General features: G+C 59.9%; 1 protein-coding gene across 1 annotated transcript in view; it reads left to right on the top strand.

Moving 5' to 3' along the window:
* The first annotated feature begins 10,847 nt into the window (after positions 1-10,847).
* UMODL1 (uromodulin like 1) overlaps positions 10,848-25,060 on the top strand; it is a 60,966-nt gene continuing 46,753 nt past the window's right edge. The window contains 5 exon segments of the mRNA XM_039245456.1: positions 10,848-10,923; positions 14,203-14,445; positions 20,569-20,730; positions 21,579-21,700; positions 24,047-24,233. Coding sequence (XP_039101387.1) covers positions 10,848-10,923; positions 14,203-14,445; positions 20,569-20,730; positions 21,579-21,700; positions 24,047-24,233 — 790 coding nt within the window.

Raw genomic sequence — 25,060 nt, 5'->3', positions numbered from 1 at the left:
AGCAAAGCATTTTCCTGATGGCTCGCACACCAGTGAGGTTGTGTTTATCCTGGGAAGCACAGGCTGTCTGTATATCTGAAATAAGCTGCTCTTGGAATATAGGGTAGGGGAAAAGCCGCCTCTACTGTATGCTAGACACTGGGCTGGGTACCAGGAGGAGGCAGTCTTGGCCACGATCCCTCCCATGGTGGTTCCCACCGTCTATCAAGGTAGATATAAGGGATACTCACAAGGGAGCACCTGGGGGGCTCTGTCGGTTAAGTGTCTGACTTCGGTTCCGGTCATGATCTCACGGTTTGTAAGCTCGAGCCCGGCGTCGGGGTCTGTGCTGACAGCTCAGAGCTGGGAGCTGCTTCGGATTCTGTGTCTCCGGGGTCAGGGCGGAAGGCGCAGCAGGAGTCCGTGTTTGAGCCGGGCCCGTTGGACCAGTATTTGTTTCCTCGTCGGCCCAGCCCTGACCTGGGGGCCCCCGCTGTCCTCCCTAGCATTAGCCCCCAGGCCTGGCCCCAGCTGTGATTCCTGAGCTCGGCCTCCGGCCTCAGGCTTCGACCCTGGACCCAGTTCCTGGCACTCAGCTCTGCGTTCCTGTTGCGACAATCTGCTCGGGACTCCCCCACCCTCCCTGACAGCCATTGTCATTTCCCTTCTAGGGTCAGCGGCTTCTGGGCCCTGGGCCAGCTCCGCCCCCCACTGGCGGACTCCCTGAGGCTGGGCCCCTGATCCCTGGCCCTGGTTTCCTGTCAGTGTCATCTGTGTGCTCACGATTCCCCATGTCCTGGCGGCCACACCGTCACCCCAGTGCCTCAACTCTGACCAGCGGCTGCCGGACGCCCTGCCCTGCCCAGGCTGAGGGTCCCCTGCCCGTACCCCTCGTGGGGACCGGCCAGCTCCCATCGGGGTCCAGCACCGCTAGGCCCTTGCTGCCTGCCTGTCTGTCCCCAGATGACCTGTGGGAAGGAGTCCGTTTGGCCAGCAGTTCCCCCCCACAGTATTTTTGAGAGCGAGAGAGAGAGTGGGAGAGGGGCAGAGAGAGACACACAGAATCTGAAGCAGGCTCCGGAGCTGACGTTGCACAGCCCTTTCCACGTGCAAGGTCACCTCACAGCCACTCTTGTACGCACTGAGCCTTCACCAGGAGGGAGGGAGGATGCCAGCCTCCGTGAAGCAGCGGTCGTGTGCAAAGGGCCCCCTGGGGTGTGTGTGCTGCCCTGTCTCAGTGATCGTGACCCTGGTGGGGCGCGGGGGTGGGGGCGGGGGGCCCATCTTCTCTGGCGGGTTCACCCAGCACCGGCCCTTTTTCACGACAGCGCTCCAGATAAGGCATCCCGGGGCTTAACAGACCTCATTATCTGACCCAAATACCTCCTGAAATTGAAGACTACCTCTTCTGACCCGGCCCTGAGGGACACGGAGGCCCATCTCCCAGCCCCGAGGGGTCAGCACCTTGCAGACAGGTGCAGGCAGCCATGCTCGCCCCGGGAGAGGCGCAGGTCTCAGATGCCACGCCGTCGTGGGGGGCGGCTGCGGATGGGACACCGGGTGGGGTGGGGGCGCCCTGCCCCCTCCGAGCGTCAGGGACCGTCCCCCCACGGGTTCCTTGCAGGAGCCAAGCTCCTGGCCCAGAGCCTTCACGGGCTGTGCTCTCTCCCCGCAGGTCTCGGTGCTCATCCGTGGTGACATGATTGGTCGCGAGGCCGTCTGATGTCTGCCTTGGGCATCGCACACTGTGCTCCGTCTCTCTGCCCAGGAAGGCACCACACACTAGGGGAAATGTGTTCTCTCCCGGTCTGGAGGCCGGAAGTCCCGAACGCAGGTGCCGCAGGGCCGAGGTCGTTCCTGTGGGGCTTAGCTGTTCTCCCTGCCTTCCCTGCCTCTGCGGCCACGCGGCGTCTCCCTCCACGAGAACACAGTCCGGTGAACCAAGTCCAGCACAACCTCAGCTTGACTCAACTGCATCTGCAAAGACCCCGGGAAGGCTTGGCCATGGCCTCCTGGGGGACACGGCGTAACCCACAGCAGACTGGAAGGCTTTCAGGACCCGGGTCCCGAGTCCCCGGGGTGGCCCGGAAGGGCGCGGCGACGGCTGGGGCTGAACGTGTGAACAGGTGAGGGGCCGGCTCTGCAAACCGGCTGTGGATGAAAAGGTCCTCCATCCGGGATGTCCGGTGATTGGTGCTGCCGCTTTCTCTCGCGTGTCCCCTCCTTTCTTGTAGCTTTGGTTCTTCTCGAACGTGAACTCTCTGAATCAGCAGCACCCCCTCCCCCATTCTGGCTTCCTGTTTCCGGCCTGGGGCTGAAGGTGTCAGAAGCTGAAACCCTCAGGGCTGGACGTGCCGGAGAGAGGGGAGTGCGTCTGCCCCCGCGTGAGAAACAGTGACCACGCTTTCCCCTGTACTCCGGCCCCACAAGTGTCCCCAGAAGCTTCCGGTGTCCTCTGGGGCTGCTGGGGAACCGGGCCACAGGCTGCCCACAGGGCCAGCAGGAACGAGACAGACCCACGGACGCTGGTGGTCTGTGCTCACGGCACCTCTGAGGCTGGCTTTGGCCTTGACCTGGGGAGCTTTGTCCTCTAGCCCAGAGGCTCTAAGCCCATCTCTGGCCGCATCTCACAGAACCAGCATGGGTGCTTGCTGTCACCGATGTCACTAGCTCCTTAAACCACAATGTCCCACTCAGCAGCGAGGCTGCCATGCCGTAGACTGTGGCACGTGAGCCACAGAAATAGACCGTCTCACGTGTCCGGAGGCTGGACTTCGGAGATCAGGGTCCAGCCAGGAGGGTTTCTCGTGGGGACTTCTGGCTGGTGGATGGCTGCCTTCTCACTGTGTCCTGGTGTGACAGACAGAGCGGGAGGGGAGCAAGCTCCGGTGTCTCCTCCCAGAAGGACCCCAATCCCGTGGGGTCAGAGCCCCACCCTCACGACCCCACGGCTTCCTTACTCCAAATACAGCTATCCTGGGGGGGAGGGTTAGGGCTTCACCCTGTGCATTTTGAGGGGCACAGACATCTAGGCCTCAACGTGCATGCAAGGTTTTTCAGGACAAACCTCCTTGCTCGGGAGGAAATGCTGTCACTTACAAGAGACAGAGGCCGCGGCCCGCAGGGAGGCAGGGAGGCCTGGGGCCTGGAGGCCCGATGTTGGGGACTTTCTGGCGCCCTCCCCCCAGGTCCAGCTGCTGTGCCGAACTCAGGCCCCTCCAGCCAGGATGACGGCATCAGGACAAAAGCAGCGCCCTCTCCAGCCACTCGCAGTTGATGGCACAGAGGATACGAGAGATTTTTTAAGTGAAAGCGGGGAGGGTTTGCAGAATAGCCTTGCAGGCGGCCCAGTGCCTGTGACCCCGTGGGGAGCCGCCCAGATGTGGCTGAGATAACGCCTCCTGCCAGGGGAGGGGGCGGAGAAGGGGCCTTTCTGGTGGGATGAAGTCGTTCCAGACCCATTAGCTCAAAGGGAGGGACTTTCCCCCCGCCGTGGCCGGCAGGGAAGGAATGCGGGCAGGGCGGTCAATGGAAACACCTGGAGTTAGCGATCTCACCTTTGGAGAGGTTTCTGGAAGGTTTCCCTCCAGCCCCACGGAGGGCAGGAGCCCCGGAGCCTGGAAGAGGCGTGGAGACCTGACCGTGTTGTTTGAGGCTGATGGACACACATCCTGAAGCGCTGATGTGATGACCCACCCACAGATCGCATGCACGCCGTCTCTTCCTGTGCGCCCCCCAAATCTCTGCCGGAACTGGGGGGTTCCTGGGGGTGGATAGCAGGGGATGGGGGCCGTAAGGGGGCCAGGCGGGGGCGGGGCTGTGATGCCAGGTGGGCTCTGCCTCTGCCCAGGGGGCGACTGGGAGTCCGGCAGCTGCTGGAGTCAAGGCGTGAGCAGGGGTGGCTTCCCCTGGAGGCTCAGAGGGAGAGCCCTCCTCGCCCCGTCCGTCCCTGGCATAGCTGCCAGCTGTTTAATCACGTTCACAAAGACTCCGCCTCCAAGTACGTGTACATTCTACAGGCACCAGGGGTGAGAACGTGGTCATCTTTTTATGCCCCCTTCCCAAGGGCACCCCGCTTTCAATTTCTTATCGGTAAACGGTCCACGGTCCGGACTGGGTCACTGGCTGTCCACCTTGCTGCCCCTTGACATTCGCCCAGGTGCCTTAGAGAAAGGGGTCCTCTCCCTCCCCCAGGGATTCTGAGCCCCTTTCCTGGGCTGGGGGATGGGTGATGGAATTTCTTAAAGAGCTTCCCAGTAGTCGACATGCTCATTCTGGTTGTCACGGGACCCCCGTGGTTGTAGTGAAAGTCCCACATCTCGAGAAATGCCTCAGTCCTGCAAGCCGGGCACCGGGTGCCACTATCCTTAGGGCGGGCAGGCGTGAAAGCCAGACTTGGAACCCCCTGGTGGGGCCCTTCTGCTTCTGAGAATCCTTCCCTCTGCCCCCCCAGGAGTGGCTTTGCCCCACGTAGGAGGTGCGTGTGCACCGGGCCTCTCCCAGCTGTCGTTAAAGCCGAAATCTTTCCGGAAGCAGCCGGGTGCGGGGCAGTTCCTACCACGGGGCACAGGCCACCGGCTGCCCAGGCCACCCTCCATCCCCTCATCTTCCTGGTTTCCGGGCGGCTCGTTCTCATGCAGCACCCGTCTTCCTGGGTGGAGTCCGGGGGCGGCTCAGACCCTTCTTCGTGGGGCACCTGTGGAGCGCGGCCACGGGCAGCTGCCAGCCGCAGCCTATCGTCAAGCTGGCACCGCAGTGAGGTCACATCAATCACGGCCAAGGCTATGGTTTCCGGACCCCACGCCCCCAGCACTGACTGGAGGGGGCAAGGGAAGGGAGGGGCGGGCCGTCACGCGGCAGGGGGACTGCTGAGGGGAAGCAGAACCCCCCGAGAGCACTCGGGGGGTGTCGCAAGGGCAGTGAAGCCTGGGACGTCTCCTGGACCCCGTCGCTCTGCGTCGCTGACCGGGACGCGCTGTGCGGACGCAGCACCCTCGCCTACCTCCCCGTGTGTGCCTGCGGCGCCGGAGCTACGTGGGGCCGCAGGCATCTTCCAAAAACCACCGTAAGGAGAGCATGGCTTCATTCCAGCTGGAACATAAAGTGCGCATCCTGACCAGCAGGACTGGCGTTCTGAGCAGCGTGTTCTCCTCAGTGCGTGGAGCCGTGTGGCTGTCCTTCCCTCCTCCTTTCTCCTTCTCTCTGGGTGTAGGTGTGCGGGGGTGGGGGGCTGCGAGGGAGGCACCACACCCCCAGGCCTTCTCACAGCTTCTTCCCCCACAAGCACTGCTTTCCAGACCAGCCATCGCTGCCGGGACACCAGCAGCCTTGACCAAAGTCGCGCACAGAGCCGATCAGAAGTCGTGTCTCTAAGAAAGGGACCGACACGCACCTGTTTCCCTTTCTGTAATGTTACAGCTCGGATCAGTGGTGGTGTTCATGCTTATGCGCATCAGAGTCATTGCTAGAACCGTGACCCTGTACCTTGCTGTCCCCGGAGGCGCCCCAGTGTGGGGGCCAGCAGCAGGGACAGGAAGCTGGCGGGCTTGGGAGAGGCAGCCCCCCGGCCCGTTTGGGGCCGCGGCCACGTGGGGGCGGGCCCATGGGGGACCTTCTAGATTTCCAGCGTGTGCTTTCAACTGCCCTGAGGACATTTATGCTCATCAAGTATTTTTTTCTAACAATTCTTGGTTCAGAAAAGACCCCTGAGCCATAGCTCACGTTGGCTTTCATTTTATTGACTCTGCAACCTGTTTTCTGAACGTTTCTGCCGACCGCTCAGAGCTAAAAATTAAGAAATGCAAACAGGTGCGTGGGATGGTCACTGTATGTGTCGACTGCCTCGGTCATGGTGCCTAGATATTTGGCCACGCATTATGTTGGGTGTGTCTGTGAGGGTGCTTTGGACGAGATTAACACTTGAATCAGTAGACTGAGTAAAGACAGCCGTCCCCGGTAGGGGTGGGCCGCAACCAATCAGTTGAAGGTTTCAACAAGACGAAGCCTGATCCTCCTGCCTGACTGCATTTGGACTGAAGTCCTGCCTTTGGACTCAAACTGAAGCGTCAACTTTTCCTGGGTCTGGAGCCTGCAGGGCCTCAGACTGAAACTCCAGCCTTGCCTCTCCTGGGTCTCACAGGCTCAGAATCAGACCGGGGTTCTAGGAGGCTTTTCGATACCTCGTTTTTCCACACACGAAAAATCGGTTGTCAGAAAACCAGGAGGCATTACCGCACTACTAAATCCGAAGGCACAGTTATTCCCATTCTGCAGATGGGGAAACTGAGGCACAGAGAGGCGCAGTGATGGGAACACAAGGACGGGCCCAGGACGTCTGGCCTCCCTCGGCACCCCGGCAAGTGGCACAGGCAGGAAGCCCAGCTGGGACGTGCGCGGCCGTGGGCCTTCCCAGGCTTCCGTGCTCGGCGGACGGCGGACGCCTGGGCCCTCGCAGCCCTGCCCCCCAGCGGCCCGAGGCCGGCGCTGGTTGGAAGTTGCAGGAGCGCGTGTCCTGGGGGCTGAGACCCCGGCCGCTGCTGTGCTCTTCCCTCCCTTCCGGCCTGCGCGATCCCAAGGAGGGTGTGAGAGAAGGGGTTTGCGGCGCTAAGCACGGAAGGAAGACAAGGATAAAAACGTGCGTGTTTGTGTGTAGACGCCTGTGGGACAAGGGCGAACGGCCACGCCAAACCCAGGCGCCCCGGCGACTCTTGGGAGACCCGCGCGGCCGTCGCCTGGAGGACTGGGGTAATCAGGAGGGCCCCCCGGGGACGCCACGCCCCAGTCTAGGCAGCGCAGCCTCGGTTGGATCCGAACCTCTGAACCCGACCTTTTTAAAAAAAATTTTTTTAATGTTTTATTTCTGAGAGAGAGAGACAGTGTGAGCAGGGGAGGGTCAGAGAGAGAGGGAGACACAGAGTGTGAAGCAGCTCCAGGCTGTGAGCCGTCAGCACAGAGCCCGACGCGGGGCTCGAACCCACACACCGCGAGATCATGACCTGAGCCGAAGTCAGATGCTTAACCGACTGAGCCCCCCGGGCGCCCCTGAACCTGACCTTTTTACAGCCTCACTGAGCTCTACTGCCCGTTGTCCCTGGAGGAAGCCCTGACCAGCTCCCCTTGGAGACGAAGGCCCCCTGGTCAGTCGTCAGGGAACAGAGCAGACCCCACACCTCCCCTGCCCGGAGCCCCCAGTTCCCACAGGGACCTGCCCCTGCAGCCGGGCCCCCGGGTGGAGGCCCCCCGGCGGGTCCCCACGCCCGCAGGACATCCCTGCAGCCTGTGCCTCTCCCCGCACTGCTGTCCCCGCCCCCCCCGGGACCAGGTGAGGCGCACAGCCCCCCCTCCCGGCCCCTTCCACCTGCTGGGGGGTCGTGGTCCAGGCTGCGTGTTGAGCAGGATTCCAGGACGGGCACGGTGTCATCCCTGACCAGGGCCACTCACAACCGTCCCCGGGGCCTCGGTCGCTGTCCCAGGACAGTGCTGGGGGCACGCGGTTCGGCTCGCAGGGTAACGACGTGGTGATTTAGTGGCGGCGGCTGTGGTTCCCAGGACGGCCGACCTCAGAGCCCGAGATGACAAGCTGGTGCCGAGGCCCCTTCACCCTCTTCCTGTGCCCGGGAAGGCCGGCAGTGCCCGGGCCGGGCAGCGACAGGCCGCACACCCGCATCCCGTGTGTGTGAGCATGCGCGTGTGCACACACGAGTGTGCGAGCTGTTCACATCCTTGGAGACACGTTCCAGGGACAGGCAGCACATCCACATCCCGTTTGTGTGAGTGTGGGCACGCGCACGTGCATACATGAGTGTGTGAGCTGTTCACATCCTTGAAGATACATTCCAGGGACAGGCAGCACATCCACATCCCGTGTGTGTGAGTGTGGGCACGCGCACGTGGACACACAAGTGTGCGAGCTGTTCACATCCTTGGAGACACGTTCCAGGGACAGACAGCACATCCGCATCCCGTGTGTGAGCGTGAGCACGCGCGTGTGCACACGCGAGTGTGTGAGCATGCAAGCAGGGGCATAGCTACACCCGCACACATTAGAGTATGTGCATGCAAGCACCTGTGACTGTGCACACACACAGACAAGAGTGTGAGTGTGCAAGCACGGGAGCACCTGTAGTATACACACACTCCCGAGTGTGAGCAGGTGTGGATGTGTGAGCAAGTGTGCACATGTGAGCATGGGTGTGTGTGCCCGTGAGTGAGTGGGAACACATCCCTGTGAGTGTGAATGTGTCTGTCCGCACACGTGGATGAGTGTGTGTGTGTGTGCGTGTGCTTGTGTGAATGAGGGTCACAGCGCACTAGCCACCCCCTTAGATCCCTAGTTCTTGGACACTGCACTGGGCAAGATGCTGGGATTTTCCTCACTGAGGCCCCGCCTGGGGACAGGGAGCCTGGGGGGGGGTCTTAGCTGGACAGACATGTGACCGGACGCTTCTTGAAGTGACGCACGCGGCATCCTGGAGACGTCCCGCTCCCCGCCACGTTACAGCGCAGGGCCGTTTTCTCCCCAGAGCATTTACATGGACAAGGAAAACGTGGAAAAAGCCTGTGGCCGCCTGCAGAAAAGTATGCATAAATAATCGCTGGAAGGAAATACCTCACTGGGGACGGAGTGACAACGGCGCGCATCGGTTTCTCCTGGTGCTTGTAAGGGGAGGAGGCTGAGGGAAGACCAAGCTGGGGCCAGATGGTCACGTCTGAGCCTTTCGTAGAATCTGATGAGTTTTAGTATAAGGGGAAAGCATGTTATGACAACGCATCATAGACTATTCTGAATTAGCATGAGGTGCTCAGCTGGAAAAATGTCTTGACCTTGCTCTGCTCTCTGGGGGCCTCTGGTCGGGTGTTCTCTTCGTCGGCCAGACAGGGAGTGGTGTGCGAAGAACTTGGGCTTCAGGGTTGAATCTCCCAGTCACCAGCTGTGTGGCCCCTCCGATCCTCAGTTTCTTTATCTGTGCAATGGGAGCAAGGGATCAACTTCCCCGAGTAGTTCTGAAGATGAGAGAAGTCAGCGCACAGGACCACAGTCAGGTTTTAGAGAGTAAGACTATCTGCGATCGCACCTCCATGTTTTACAGAAGCACCCATACGTTACAGTAGCAGAAGCTCTAAGAAATAACAGAATATTCGATACAGATTCATCTCATATTTTTAAGTGTTCAGGTTTATCAAAATTACAGTACTTTTTCTATTTATTGTTAGTGCCGATTAAATTCCCTTTTCTTGACTATTACATTAGAGCTTTAAAATGTACTCTTTTCTGGGACGCCTGGGTGGCTCAGTCGGTTGAGTGTCCGACTTCGGCTCAGGTCATGATCTCACTGTGAGTTCAAGCCCCGCATGGGGCTCTGTGCTGACAGCTCAGAGCCTGGAGCTGCTTCCGATTCTGTGTCTCCCTCTCTCTCTGCCCCTCCCCCGCTCATGCTCTGTCTCTCTCTCAGAAAGAAATAAAACATTTTTAAAAATTAAAAAAATAAACATTAAAAAATTTTTAAATTAAAAAATGTATTCTTTCTGTATTGAAACTTTTGTTTTTGTGAAATGCCAGCACAGTTTCTGAGTCATTGGTGACTCCTGGCTTTCTGCAGTGGGCACTGCCTTCCAAGACCCGCGTGCTGAGCACACACAACCCACCCCCCCCCCCCCCCCACTGCGTGATGGTCTCCAGATCCCTTTTGCTGTTGTTGTTTTCTTGTCCTGGAATCTGTCCTTTCACCACTAACCACGCGAATGCCGCCGTTAATCACCGTAGCGGTTAATCTACCGAGGATAGAAGGCATGGCAACGGTGCTGTGGGAGTCAGGCTGGAAGGCCCCTTTCTGGAAGGCCTGCTCTGCAGCAAGAGCACGAGGGAATAAGACGTCTCACCCCTACAGCCCAGGGTTGCCTTCTCTGAGGTTCCTCTCGGCAGAACCAGCGAGATCTTCTCCTGACGTTAATGCGCTCCAGCCTCAGTGCCCACCGAGCGGCGGAAGACACCCCGACGGACGACGGGGAAGGCACCGCCCACAGGAAGTATCTGGGATGAAATTTACATACCAGGTGCACCCGCTGGGCATGGCGGCCACGGAAACAAAACCGCCCCAGCAGCCGCTGCGTTTTTCCTTCATCCCCGTGGCTCGCTGTGCATTGCACTGTGTTCACAGAAGCGTACGGAACTGTCGCCTCACGGAGATGGACGGGGCGGGGGGGACGTTGTGATGTGACTTCCTCCACCATCAGGGCGAGCTGCCCCGGTCTGTGTGATGTCGCGACTGGGCGCTCGGTAGTAACGCACGTTCCCATTCTCCGCGGTGGCCCACTTCGATGCTTTTCCACGTTCAATGTTGGCCAGGGACCCACGTCTGAGACGGCCGCTTCCGGGCCCTCGGATCGACCCTCAGAAGAGGTCGCTGGGTCACGGCGTTTGGACAGGTCTGGGGCTTTGATCTGCATTGCCCGACTGTGTGAGGGAGGCTTTTCTGACCTGATGTGCCACTTTGATTTGACGCTCTTTTCTCCCGCCGGCGTGCGACGATAAGGTAAGAGAATACGCTGAGCCCGATGGAGGGAGTCAGATTTGGGTCTGAAATGTGTTTTCTGCGTAACAACGAGATGGGACCTAGCGATGCCGCCTGGGGGTTGGGTGCTCACCTTTCCCGAAAGATGCTATCTGGCTGCAGCGAGGATGGGCCGTGCCACGCGGGCTCCCCAGGGACACGGCCGAGCCGGTGCAGGTGTGAACGAGCAGGCATAAGGGACTGTTCCCTCGGAGCACAGTCTCTGAGGCCATCGCCACCGCCAGCAGCACTGGGAACAGAAGGGCCCTTTCTCCAGGCCCCGGAGGCCGGACCCCTTTGTGTGACTGCTCAGGAGACATGCTCAGGACCGTGGGGCTGGCCCTGCTGGCTCTGCTCAGCGCAGTGGGCCCGACCCAGGCCAGCGGCTTCACAGGTGAGGGCTCCGGGCTCGGCATGGGGGTGGCTGGGGGGTGGCGGCTCCCAGAGGTGGGTCTCCCGAAGGATGGTGGCAGCCCCTCAAAGATGCACCCGCTTTGAGAGGTGCCTTCTATTCCGTCTTGCCAAACACAGACCACAAAAGGGGCTGTGTGTGTGTGCCCCTGAGGCAGCCGGGGGTTGGTGGTGTTCAAATGCAGATTTGAGGCAGCGGGTCTGGGGACGGAGCATTTCTGCAGATGGAGACGACACGCAGGTCCGTAGGCCACCCTGACGGGTGTGTTCCTGGAGACTCGGAATCGAAGTCTCCCGAGCCTTGGGGGGTTGGAGTCCTTACTGTCAGGTAAACAGAGGGAGACCCAGAGTGGTCAGGACACACCGAAGCCCAGCCCAGCTGGCAGTGAGCTGGATTTCCACCAGGGCAGCCTTTGCCACGGGCCCTGGCTCGAATCTTCTTCCCCTGGCAGCCAGGCTCGGGCTTGAGAAGTGGGCTCTCACCGCCAGGTCCCTCCATCTGGGCTCTGCCAGCCCGAGTTTCCCCCTCGGTGCACAAGGGTGACAAGTGTCCGGCAGGCCAGCGAGAAAGCCAGTGAGGGCACCTGCCCAAAGCCTTTGCCAGGCACACGTTCCTGCTCGAGGCAGATCAGGTTTCTGAAGCCCCGGATTTTGGAGCATTGGGATTGCCAACCTTTGAAATCATTTCCTTTAGAAAATCTGTCTTACTCAGCTGGGACTTCAAACAGATCCACAATCAACTGTGGTGTCAGCACTGGTTTAAAGTTTGTCCAGCCACGTGCAGGATTTGGTTTGCGATTTCTTTCCCTGACTTTCCCTGCAGAACAGTAGCGTGTGAAGCCTACAGCTCAGTCGGGGAAAGAACGGGGGGCTGGAGAAGCTGGAGATGTCAGGAGGGGCTTCACGGACCCCTCCCCCACTGTGCCTGCGGGGACCCCGGGGTGGGGGGGGTAGGAGGCACAGGCTCAGTGGCACATCAGGTCCTCTCCGTCACCTCCCCTCATGTGCCAGGTGTTACAGGCGAAGTTCCGCTTACTCACTTCTGGGGGTGCAGTTAGTATTTGGCGGACGATGGGCAGGGGCCACTGGGAGGGAGTGGAATGAGCTCAGAGCCACATGGCTGGTATGCAGGGAAGCAGGTGCGAATGGGGATTTTCGGACCTCAGGACGACACTCACTCGGCAGCGATAAGATTTCCCGCCTCTGAAACTAGAACCCGGGACTGCGGACTCCCACGCCGGAGGCTCCTGGGAGAATTTGTAGATCAGGGGGGTTTGCTCCAGGTCATCTCCTCTGGGCTCTGCTTGAGGACCTGGTGGCCTCTGGGAACAGGCAAAGAACAAAACAGCAAAGAGATTCCCAAATGCACTTTCGGGGGCAGTGTGTGTGTGTGTGTGTGTGTGTGTGTGCGCGCGCACGCCTGTGCTTACACTGTCGCATGCAGGAAGGCTCTGCAGAAGCTCAGCTGGGACCTTGTCACGATCAGATGGGGACAGTGGCTGTCCAGAGGCTGGGGACATGTTACCTTCGTTAGTGGTTGGCATCTCCTCTTAGGTTTAAGATGCAAAACAAAATCTAGAGTCACCTTGCCAAATTCTCGGAGCAGGAAGCCTGCTTGGCACTGTCACTCGGTGAGTGGCCACTTCTCCAGTCCCTCATCCAAGTGGCATCCAAGCTCAGGGACGTCACCTGGCCCGGGAAGCTGGTTTCGGCTGCCCAACCCCAGGTATGGGGGCCTCCCCCTTCCTCTCCAAAGTGCGCTGTAACCCTTCCCTTCGGGGAGGAGCGGCAGCAGGCAGTGTCCTTTCCCAGGGGCCCTGAGACCCGCAGTGCCGCTCGGCTCATGTGGTTTCGGAGCCGGCTCACCCTGGACGCTGGGATTCAGACCGTGTTCTGCCCAGAGTCAGGCTGCAGGCTCGCTCATCAGCCTGAGCTGGACGGCTGGCCTGGCCCCGTTCCTCCCCGGGGGCCAGCAGCCCCGGAGCTTGCTTTCTGCACGCCCGTGGGATGCTGTGAGGCCAAAGGAGGGCGTCTTCTGGGCGCTGTCCTCGTGTTGCTGATGCAGATTCTATCTGCTGCCATCTCGAAGCTGCTCCCAGAAGCCCAGCTCCAGAGTGCAGAGCCCCAGGCTGGCTGCCAGGCGCTACCCCCCTGGGGCTGCCCGACAAAGCGCCCCAGCAGAGTCTCACACAGCAGTGATTGATTCCCTCCCTGCTGTGGAGGCCAGGAGTCGGACATCAAGGCGTGAGCAGGGCTGGTTTCTCCCGAGGCGGTGACGGGGAATCTGTTCCCTCCCCTCCTCCGGCTCCCAGGGTTTGCTGGAGGCCCCGGCACCGCGTGCTCGGTATAGGGATCACTCGGATCTCAGCCTGCACCCCCACCTGGCACCCTCCCCCTGCGTGCGTGTCTGTCTCTGTGTCCACATTTCCTCTTTTGTGAGGACCCCCGTCACAATGGATTGGGGCCACCCTACTGCAGTATAATCTCCTCTTAACTAAATATATCTGCCCAAACCTATTTCTGGAACTTCAGCACATGAATTTTTGGAAGGGTGGATGGGGATGCAATTCAGCCCATAGCAAATCCTGCCACCACAGAGGCTCCGTGGGCACGTGGGACACCCCATGGCCCAGGCTGGGGAAGGTGGGGGTGCCTGAAGGTCTTGAGAAGGCCATGATCGTGCTGATGGAGGGATGGGGGCCGTGAGGGTCTATGCACAGCCAGGGGACTCCAGGCGAGAAACACAGAGACCCACGCGGCAGATGGATGTCACCCTGGGTGGGGGACTGTGTTCTCACCTCCGATGACAGCAGTCCTCGTGGGACTGAGCTAATTTGCCACCGGTGAACTTCTCACATGTGCTTGAAGCATCGTCTATTTACCCGTCAGCCCCATTCTCACCGCATTGCCATCTGAGCCCGGCGCGGAGTGGCCCTCTGTGCATATTTACTCCACGTCTTCCGTGTGTCGTCAGCCCCTGGGCTGCAGGAAACATGGATCAGACCTGGGGGCATCTCCGGGCTCCTCGAGGGGACTTCTGAGCGTGCAGACCCCCCTGCCCACCCTTATGCTTCATTCCTCCCGGTTCACATGACTGCCAGGCTGGGCTGGCGGGCAGCCTCCGGGGCTCTGCGGGGGCCGAGGTCTTGTTTCCCTGGCTCTTGCAGAAGCGGAGGGTGTGTCCAGAACCTAGGGATTTGATTCTGGCGTTTTCTTCTCTGTTGTCTCCTCCATCCCTGCCCCCCACCCCCGCCCCCCGTAGAAAACGGACTTTCCTTGCTGAGTTTCCAGCTGTGCAACTACAGCATGACTCGAAACGTCCAGAAGGTGGAGGCTGTGCACACATCGCACGTGACCTACGCTCCCTGCGGCGGGTGGGTCCCGTGGAGGAGGTGCCCCAAGACCGTGTACAGAACTCACTACCTGGCCGTGGACGTCCCGGAGCCCAGGAACGTGACCGACTGCTGTCGGGGTTATGAGCAGCTGGGCCTCTACTGCGTCCTGCGTGAGTCCAGGATGGCTGGGTGGGTGGAGGGGAACAGCGTGGGAGGGGGGCGGGCGACTCCTGATGAGACCCGGGACGGGCACTGTGCACACCATCAGCCCTGAACTTACAGGGTCCTTCTGGAACTATGGTCCCCAAGCCGGAGCGTGCATCAGGATTGTCCAGAGGGCTTGTCCTCCCCCAGATTTTGAACCAGTGTGTCGGGGTGAAGTACAAGTTCCCAGGTGGTGCCGATGCTCCCTGGGGACCCCAATTAGAGACCCTCTGCTTTGGCGCACTGGCTCTCAGTCCCGCTGTATGTTGAAGGCCCTTGGGCAGCTTTAGAAACGCCAATGGCTGGGTCCCGTCCTCAGAGACTGTTACAGAGTCCGGCTGGGGCATTGCTGGGACGTTGGGATTTCTTTTTAAAGCACTCAAGCTTTGAACACATAGCTGAGTTTGAGAACCATCCCTACAAATCTCTTCTATACTGACAACCAAGCTTTTCAAAAATTTTTTCATGTTTATTTATTTTTGAGATAGAGAGAGATAGAGACAGAGCATGAGTGGGGGAGGGTCAGAGAGAGAGGGAGACACAGAATCTGAAGCAGCTCCAGGCTCTGAGCTGTCTGCACACAGCCCGATGCGGGGCTCGAACCCACTGACCGCGAGATCATGACCTGAGCTGAAGTCGGAAGCTTAACCAACTGAGCTGCCCAGGCGCCCCTCCCCCACTTTTTAAAAAATTTTGTTTTTGAGAGAGAGAGCAATCTTCTCTTTTTAAAAGTTGTAGTGGAATGCTTTCTTCAACTGAAATTCTAATCTGAGCCCCCATGTGTGAGACAGAAAAGTCCCCTCGCCCCCACCCACACCACCCGGGGCCCCCAAGTCCTCCTCCTTCCTCAGGGCCTTTGGAAGATGATTGGGGCAGTTACCAGGGTGAGCAGTGCGGCTGTGCCCTGCCAGTGTCTGAGTCCTCTTGACATGGACAGAACGTTCCGGAAGACCTCTTCCAGGGGAAAGGATGCAGGCGTGTGCGTGTGGGTGGTGGTGGCTGCTACATTTGAGTAATTACCGGATCTAAATGAGTTTCTGAGCCTCACAAGGCCTCCCCGCCCCACCCAGTCAGAGAGAGGAAGTAGGAAGGATGTGGCTGTAGTGAGTGTTGGGGGGCCACCCTGAGATATGAGGACTGCAGCCTCCTGCGTGCACACGGCAGCACTCCGGGGGTCTGGGAGGGGCATCCCACGTGACCACCCCTGGGGGCCCATGGCCAGCACGGCAGGGGGCTGGGGGCTGGACGCTGCACCCGGGGGCGCCAGCCCCTCCCCTCACAGGGGCTGTGGGGCATGGTTGGTGCAGCCCTTCCAGAACGCTGCATGGGCTTGGCTCCCTGAGTCATTGCGAGCATGCCGCTCTCAGGTGGCCCGAAGCGACCTCACAGGCAAGGCTGCCACCAATATAAACCAGGGGCTGGATCTGAGGAGCCCCTTCCTGTGCAGACACCGGCCCCTTTCCCGCTCTCCGTGTCTCCAAGGGCCACGTGCCCGAAGGGAGCTCTGCGGGGAGCAGCTCTCTCCCTGGGGGTGGGGGTGGGGACCCAGTGTTGGCACCTTGGCACAGAGGGTCGGGACCTGGTTAGGTGGCAGGTGAAGGTCACACTCTTCCCACCTGCTTGCTGTTGTAAGATCACTCGACTAGTGAGGTCACCTGTCCAGGGAGCCAGAGGAGCCCCCCGAGAGCCTCAGCCCCACCAGCCCCCTCCCACTGACTGGTGGTGTTCTGTGCAGCTGCTGCCCTGCTAGGACAGGGAGGGCCGGCGTCCCCTCCCTGCCACCTGCTGTTCATCTTGCTTGCCTTCAACAAGCCAGCCCCCCCCCCCGGAAATGCCTCTCGTGGGACATCAACCCCACTTTTGGAGTCTTGGAGCCTTTAATTAGGAGCTCACCAGGTGTGGAGAGGGCCAGAACATTCTAGTTAGAGAGTCCCACGGGCAGGGCTCTCTGGGGAGCTGGAGGTAATGGTGTGGCTGGTGTAGGGAGGTGAGGCTGTGGCGGGGGACAGTCTGGGATGAGACGAGGTTGACCAGCAAACCCTGGGGCGGCGGCTGACAGAGCGCTCCAGACCCCTGAGTCAGAGACAGGACAGGGCGAGGGGGCCGGAACTCCAGTGGGGACGGCCCCAGCCAAGCTCTTCTCCAGCTTTTACTGAGAATCTTATCCACACATTTCAAGGGTGCAGGGGAAGGGGACGCGCAGTTTCTAAAGCAGGGACAAAGCACACTCCTGGCTGATCAGAGGGAGCAGCACTATCAGGGTAGGGACGTGCAGGCAGGTGCGAGGGGCGTGTCGGGGGCGGGGGGGGGCACATCACCGGAAGGGGGCGGTCTCACTACTTCCCATGAAACATTTAGAGAGCGAGGAACATGTTGATCCACAGGCAAGGGCCGGCGGAGTCCAGCCTTGACCTTCCAAAGGGGGCCCGGTTTTCCTGGTCTGCTTTGCTGCTTCTGAACCGGCCGTTTCCCAGGCTGCAAACATTCCTGCCTTCGGTCTTAGCCTGCCAGGCTCTGGGAGCCTCCAGGACCCCCCGGAGGGTGGAGGCCCCTCAGAGGTGGCTGAGTGCGGTTGGGGTCCCCCTGGGCCTTCGAAGGTCATTCCAGCAGCAGCGTGGAGAGGAGGCCGACAGGAGCCTGCAAGGAAGGAGAAGGGGAGGGAAAGGGGTCTTCACTGAGTATGTCCTTTAGGACAGGCCAGGCGGGCACAGGCTGGTCACCGGTGGCCAGGAGCATCGCCTTTACGTAGATGGAGGCGCAGGCACGGGAGGCAGGTGACTTGACGGAGGTGGCGTGGACTCGGGCCTGGGGCTCCCCAGCCGCCGTTAGATTTGAGGAAGGGGCCGTGGTGGGGAGGGCGGAGAGCCAAGGTGGCAGGTGCAGGGGCCGGGCACTGAGCGCGGGCCTCTTCCCCAGGAAGGGGTGGGGCCAGGCCTGGGGCAACCCGGCGGCTGCCTGTGGCGGCAACCACTTCTCAACGCTTGCTCGGCTCCTTGGATCGAAGCTGGTTCAGAGATGCCTGGTGACAGGCTGGCTCTTGCACAAGCCTGTGGTAGCCACGGGGGAGCAGCCTGGAGGGCACAAGGTACCTCCTCCGAGTGTGTGTGGGGGGAAGACTTGTGTCTTTGCAAAGAGCTGGGAGTCCTACCCCCCAGGCAGCAGTGAAACCTCAGACCTGCCTTCTGTCCCCTCTTACTCGGCCACCGGCCGTCTGGAAAGGAAGGCCATTATAAGCGCCCAGGCTGTGTTCCCTTCAGTCTAGATGACTTGTTCCGTTATTTCTTTAAGTCCGGCACTGGAGAAGCAACAATCCGTCATACGTTACTTACAGGTAATTGTTAATACAATGACGATGGCGAATGCAAGAGCCATGCAGACGATCTGGGAACAGGAAAGAAGGAAGAGAAATTAGCGTACACCCAGGGCTCACAGACGGCCACTGTCAATATCCTCTTGGAGCCTTCATTCAGGGCAGGCCTTCTAGAAAAGCATGGCCACCCTGGCTGAGATTTTTCCTACCGCGCTCTTACCACTTAGCAATGTATCTGGAGCGCCTGTTCTGTCAATAGATGCTACGCTCAGCATGATTTAATGGCCACGTGGCATGGCCTCATGTGGACGGATGTATCAGCATTTACTAAGCAAGCCCCTACCGCTTACAGTCTCGTCTCCAACTCCTCATTATAAAGAGCGCCGTGATGAGTATCATATGGTAGAGACACTGCCGGGTACGGCTGCATGATTCACTCATGATGAATTCCTGGGAGCGTCTCCGCCGATGCCCGCCAACTGCGGACACGGTCTCGGTTCCCGCAGGCTCATGGGAAGTCCCAGGACCCCGAGGGGCCAGTAGCCTCCCCATGCTGATGGCCAGGAAGGACCCCTTTGGGGCAGGAGGTCTCTGAGCAAGGAGGCCGGGCGGGACATCTATTCCGGAGCCGGTCGGACTCCCAGCCCTGGGGGGAACTTCAGTGTGGATGGAAAGCTCCGGCTGCCTCGCTGAGCTGACTAACCCTGGGTTGCCAGGCACTGGGCAGCCCTGTTCCATTGTTTGTGTTGAGTTAGTGGAAGGAGAAGCAGATTTTTGGCTTTGCACCAAGTTGGAATTGTTGACTGTTCTCCTGGGCTCTCAGTAAGCGGTCCGGCTCTGAGGACGGACGGGGAGCGCCAGCAGCGTCCCGTCTGAGATGAACTTCAACTTGAAATCACTTCTATTGAGATCAGGCAGCCATTTTTGGAAGCCAGTTTTTCTTGGGGGCCCCCATTGTCCTTCCATTTAAACAAGCCTCTTAGTGTAGCATAGTTGCAGATTTACAGAGAGATGGAAGACAGGGCACAGACCCCATACCGTCTCCCCGGCTTCGCTGATGGTAGCGTCTTCCGTTACCATGGTGCATTTGTCCCAGCGGAGGAATCGACATTGAACTAATCGCTGTTAGTTCAAACTCACACTCTATTTGGATTTTGCTTTAAAAAAATTGTTGTAATGTTATTTATTTTTGGGAGAGAAAGAGACAGACAGCACAAGCCAGGGAGGGGCAAAGAGAGAGAGAGAGAGGGCGACACAGGATCTGAAGCAACTTCCAGACTCTGAGCTGTCAGCACAGAGCCTGATGCGGGGCTCGAACTCACGAACCGCAAGATCATGACCTGAGCCGAAGTTGGATGCTTAACCGACTGAGCCCCCAGGCGCCCCAGGTTTTGCTTTTTAACCTAATGTCATTTTTTTCTGTCCCAGGAGCCCATGTTACATTTAATCTCATGTCTCCTTAGCCTTGAGAGCATTAGTTTTTACGATGGGAGCGAAAGCAATGAACTTGAGGTCCTTGAATAGCGGCCCTACTGGGATGCTGGTATTTCTACAGCAGTGAGGACCACAGGCCGCACCGCACGCCCCACTCTCCTTCTCTCCAAAGCCAGACCCAACGAAGCAATGTCTCCAGGGGTTTAGATCACAGCTGCCCTGGGTGACGCGCTCCCACGCAAGGAGGGGCCGCCACCTTCTTTCTGTGTGTGGAACATTCTGCAGAGACCACGGGGGAATCTGAGGGCTGTCCTTGGGACCTTGACCCCTCTGGCTTCCCTTCCACATATGACCCCCCCACGTCTCCCAGGGGCGAACCTTCCCCTTTGCAGAGCATGGTTACCTGCTGGCCTTTTCTGCTTTCCTTGGGGTCTGGTGCGCCGGGAACTGCACTTCCAAAGACCTGGTACGGTGCAGGGCGTTAGGTGAATCTGGGCAGAGACAGGTGGGTTTGTGTGACACCAGGGTGGCTGGAGCCCTCACCCCTCGGGGTGGGCGACAGGAGGGCTGTGATCACAGGCTCTTCGGACACCTGCGCTGGGTCGCACCTTCCCTGGGCCCCTCCCTGTTGCCCCAGCCTCCTTGATCTCTCAACTACTGGGCCCCCTTCGTCCCCCGCTGGCCCGAGCCCAGCTGTCCCTCAGGCGTGCAGCCCTGCGGCCTGTGGGGGGTGCCGCCACGGGAGTGTCCCCAGCACAGCGCCTCCCTTGAGGGCAGCGCCCTGGCTCCCCTGGGGTCAGGCTCCTCTCCCTGCCCTTGAACTTTCTATCAGCCCAAGCACCAGCACCTTGACTCCTGGTCAGTTCCCTTGAGCCCACAGATTCTCCGGTAGTTTCACCAGGTCTCAATCTTCAAAAGCGCAGCGTGTCTCCTCTACTCCTGGGCTGAGTTTCTATAGGTCAATGTGCATACTGACATGCCTAGTATATAGCAGTTGCTTAATAAACATTGAGTGGGTGAGTGAGCTGCTGGGATGCAGCACAGCAAGGGGGCCTCTAGAGGGGCAGGGGAGCCTCTGCACTTGGCCTAGAAGGACAGAGACACCCCGGATGGCCGCTGACACCGTCTCCTTCTGGGAATGATTGGTGAGACTTTGTCAAAGTCAGAGCAAGCAGCCCTCGGTGGTGGCTCTGTGGGATGTGGTGAGGCCTGTCCAGCCCGGGACACGGCGCTCGAGCAGGTCACACTGCGTGTCCCTGGGAACCATGGGTGGCATCCAGTGCCGGGAATGCCCGATGCAGTGCCTGCTGCCGACACCACTGACTGCCGATCTCTTTCCCTCCAGCCCTGAATCGGTCCAAGGAGTTTGCCTCGAGGCCCGGGGCCTGCCCGGCGGTGGGGCCGGAAGCACCTGCCTCCCCGTGCACACTCGACACAGACTGCCCTGGGCTCCAGAAGTGCTGCCTCTCCTCCCAGGGCCCCCACTGCGTGGCTCCCGCTCCCCGAGGTAGGGTCGAAGCTCCGGGCAGGGGGACGCTTGGGCGGCGTGGGTTTCTAGAAGCCGCAGCTCCGGTTTCACCGAGAGCCTGTGGCCACGTGCCTGGGGCACATTCCACTCCTGGGCATTGTCTTTGTCCAAATCTGGCTGCTGAAATCTCAGGAGAGGAGAGCTCACAGGTGCCCCGGGGCGGATTCCCGGAGGGGCAGTGACCCCGATCTCCAGAGTGTGGCCCAGGAAAGCCCTGGGTGGGAGGGGGTTGGGGTGGTGCTTGCGGGTAGCTGGGCTGTGTCACAGTGCGGAGACCTGAAGCTGGTGGCGGGCGGCTCCCGTAGCACCATGGGGACTGAGGACATTGTCAGAGCACTGGTTAGGTGCATGTGTGGCCTGGCCTTCAGGACACACCTATCGGGTCTGGAAAGCTCTGCTCTTGACCGTAGGCTGCCCCCAGGGGAACAGGCTGGTCAAGGTTCAGAACTAGGGAAATATATATAAATAGTGTATAGGAGTCATATGCAATGTATGTCACAATGTAGTATCAGTAGAGTATATACTATATTCGTGTGGTATGAAGTCATAGGATACATAATGTAAACGATTATCAGTATGTATCAATTATACTACTACACTGTATACATGAGGTTATATATTATATGTAATACAGCTTTATCCAGTGCACGTTGTATATAGTAATATACTCTATAGTATATGCAGGATTACATATAACATAAGAGAAGTGAGCGTAGTGGGTGGGGCAGGGGCCCACGCTGTCCCTGGTGGCAGATTTCTTTCTCCGGGGCTCTGCTGGACCCAGCCCATCCCAGGCCTGCGGCTCACTGACACATGTCCTCGCGCAGCTCCAGAGAGGGACCCGGTGACCTTCTGGTACGAAGTGACCGTCCTGGTGAAAATGGCCTTCAAGGAACTGGGGGAGGTAGACCCCAGGCTGCTGAATCACATGCGGCTTCTGTACTCCATGGTAGGTGCGGGCACAGAGAGCCTGGCCGGGGCTCCCTTCCAGGGCAGGCTGCCCGGGGCCGACGCTGGTGGAGGCACTGGGTGGGAACCGAGGGGCGAGGAGGGTCCCGCAGGGGACCGCGGGGACCAAATGTGAATTCTTAGTCGAATTAATTGAACAAGAGCAGCTTTGAAGAGGGATGAACTGTGGGCAGTGCAGTGGGCATCGTTTGGAAGCTACCCCCTCAGCGTGCAGAGATGGAGCCCTTAATCATTGCTGGTCTGTTACTTAGCTACAAGGGTGCTGCAGTGTAGACAGCCTGGGCCCCGGAGCCGACCCTCACGGCCCTCACTCGAGCTCCGTGAGGCTCTAGCTTCCACCCTTGGCTTCGCATCAGGGAAGGCATCCGGGGAAGTGCTGGACGCTCCCACTTGGGCGCTCCCACTTGGGCGCTATCGAAGTTTGGGGTCGGTTGACTTTTCACTGTGGGGCTTCCAGCCATTGTCAACAGAATCACGGCCTCTGCGCACAAGAAGCCAGAAACACGGCTGGCTGTGACAGCCAAAATGTCTAGATGTGGCTGCCTGTCCCCCGGGGGGCAACACGGCTCCTGGAGGAGGCACCCGTGCAGACACAGACCGTGTGTCCTGACGCCAGCAGGGCCTCCTCGCCACTGGGTGGCTCTCCCAGGTGATGGGCTGAGCTCAGCGCCGGCTTCCTGGGCCAGTGACCCGTGCAGTCACCCCGTGAATAGAAGAGCCCCACCCTTGGCTTCATGCTCAGCCGTTGCCTCTTGAGATGTCTAATGACTTTTGAGCACGAACTCTCCCACCCCCCATGCCTTGTGCACTGAGCCCTGAACATGATGGTTTGGTCCCGCCCCTCCGGGTGGGGGGGCCCGCCGGTGTTCCCCACCTGTGGCTGAGAGTCGCGGTGTCCATCTCAGAGCTGAGTCCCTCGTTGGGGTCTAGACCCGCTGGCAGAGGCGGCCCCAGGGCAGAGGGCGCTCACACTCTGCTTGTTTCGGGTCCTTGAGCAATGTGGCTGGACAGGTGTTCCAAACTGTCACCTTCACCTGGAAACCTCCTTACCTGTCCCAACCGGAAGTGAGTTTGTCTCTTGTTGGCTTGTCGAGGGGCTGGGCTGTCTCAAAACATGGCTCCAAAGCCAGACTTCCTGGCAAAGCCCAACACTGTCCTCCACACTGTGCGACCCGGGGCGAGTTACTTGACCTCTCTGTGCCTCAGATACCTCCACTAAATAGGAATAATCATAATCCCACCTGAGACCGTGGCTGTGAGGTTTAAAAAGCACCCGCACGGAGCTTGCTGTGGTGCGGACGACGCAGCTGTGCGCTGTGGTTGCTGGTGTTTGAGGCACTGCTGTCCCGAGAGCCACCCCTTTTCTCTGACAGTGGGTGTTGCCCTTCCAGGCGCACTGTTCCCGCCTGCAGGGCCCTGCCTCCCATGGGCTCCCGGCTGCGGCCGGCACTGGGCTCCCTGATGCAGGGACTCTCACGAGTCCTGCGCCCGGTCCCGCCTCCCCCGTTATGAGCTGTGTCCCCTCCCATCCCCATGAGGGGGTTTCCAGTCTGCCGGGACCCGGCTCTAGCGCCCCCTGAACTGTCCCTCTGCGTCCCCGCGGGGACCTGGGCTGTGTTGGCAAAGGCTCCTCCAGGCGGTCCCGCCGATGGCCTGGCTTCCCAGGGTCCACGCTGACCTGGGGCCTGGGGACTGCGATTTCTGTCTACCTCTGATTCCGTACCTAATTTGGGGCACGGTGGGACTGGAGTCCCGGGGCCACTGTGTCCCCTGGGGCGGCTGTGACACAGCACCGTGGGCGGGGGGGGGCCACGCAGCACACGCTTCTCCCCGCCGGCTCTGGAGGCCGGGAGGCCGGCACGGAGGTGAGGCCACGGTCTGTCTCAGACCCCTCTCTCCCGGGTCTGCAGAGCCCCCTCTGTGTCCCCTCTGTGACCGGCCGAATGGGACCAAGGGCCACCATAACTCCCTCATCATAACTAATTGCATCTGCATTAGTCGACCACATACGGTCACATTCTGAGGTTCTGGGGTTCGGACTTCCACACGGGGGTTTTTTGAAGGGGACGCGATTCGAGCCATGACAACTGTGTTGTGTATTTAGGACCTGGTTTGCAGGACGTCTACTGGGATCACGATAGACAGAAATGCCTCCGAGGGTGATTCCTGCAGAGCAGCGTGTGTGTGTGTGTGTGTGTGTGTGTGTGTGTGTGTGTGCGTGTGTGTGTGCGTGTGCAGTTAGTCTTTACCCTTCTGGGCCTCAGTCTCCCCATCTGTCGGATGGGGTGCCCGTCCACCGAGTGACGCTCTGACTCTGGCTTCACAGGTGACCAGTGCCCTGCAGCCGCTGCACCCCTCTGTCCACCACCTGCACTCGGCCAGCGGGGACCCCTCGACCACGGTGTCGCAGCTGCTGCTGGGGCTGCCGTGGCCGGTGCCCGTGGCCAACGTCTCCGCGGCGCTGGACAGCATTGTGAAGCGCGTCTATGAAGTGATCAACGTCCGCGTGCAAGGTGCTGCTTTCCTCCCGTCCGCGGCTCGGCGGCGGGGCGGGGGCGGGGCTGCAGGGAGCAAGACAGCCAGGTGGCGGCCCGTCCCACCTGCACTCGCTCCTTCCGGCCCAAACCAGGTTTAAACTCCGAGCTCCCAAGTGCAGGTTTCGAGAAGGGTTTTGGCCCGACGTTGCCCTTCCCCTGGCTCGCTCCCTCCCCCCGTGTCTCCCCCACACCCGCCCCGGGTCCTGACACCCAAGCGCGGCCAGCAAACCCCAGAACGGATGAACCCCAACTTGTTCCGTCAGCTCTCGCGTCCCTCACCGTCCCTCTGGCCGTTTCCCACCTTCGCCAGGGACGCCCTCCGCCTTGGGAGGCCCGTTGGGTACGGCTGCAAAACCGGAGTAGGTAAAGTGCACAGAGGTGGCCTTGTTTCTGGAAGACATGATCTGGTCCTCTTTGTTTGTGGTGGGGGGGGGGCGGGGTATGTCAGGGGTTGGCCAACATTTTCTGGAAAGGACCACACAGTACATATTTTTGGCTGTGGGCCACACGGCCTCTGTCTCAACAGCTTGGCTCTGCCCTTTGTGGCCTGAGAGCAGCCGTGGGCGCCTCGTGAGCAGAAGGCTGGGCCCCGTGGAACGTTCTTGCCCACCATGGGGTGGGGGAGCAGCTGCATCTGCTGCTCCCCAGCTGTGGGGCGATGGTGCTCTTCCTGGTACAGCTTTTGTGACACCAAGGGTCGAGTGCCAGGGGGGACGTGCCAGGCGAAAGCCCCGGTGATGGCATTTTATCCCCTTCAATATCCATAGATGTTCTTGAAGACGCGCCACGCCGATAGCAGAAGG

This window comes from Hyaena hyaena, unplaced genomic scaffold (genome assembly GCF_003009895.1).
Source record: "Hyaena hyaena isolate Hyena2069 unplaced genomic scaffold, ASM300989v1 scaffold_254, whole genome shotgun sequence".
Taxonomy (NCBI): Eukaryota; Metazoa; Chordata; class Mammalia; order Carnivora; family Hyaenidae; genus Hyaena; species Hyaena hyaena.
This window is presented reverse-complemented; position numbering and strand designations above follow the sequence as displayed.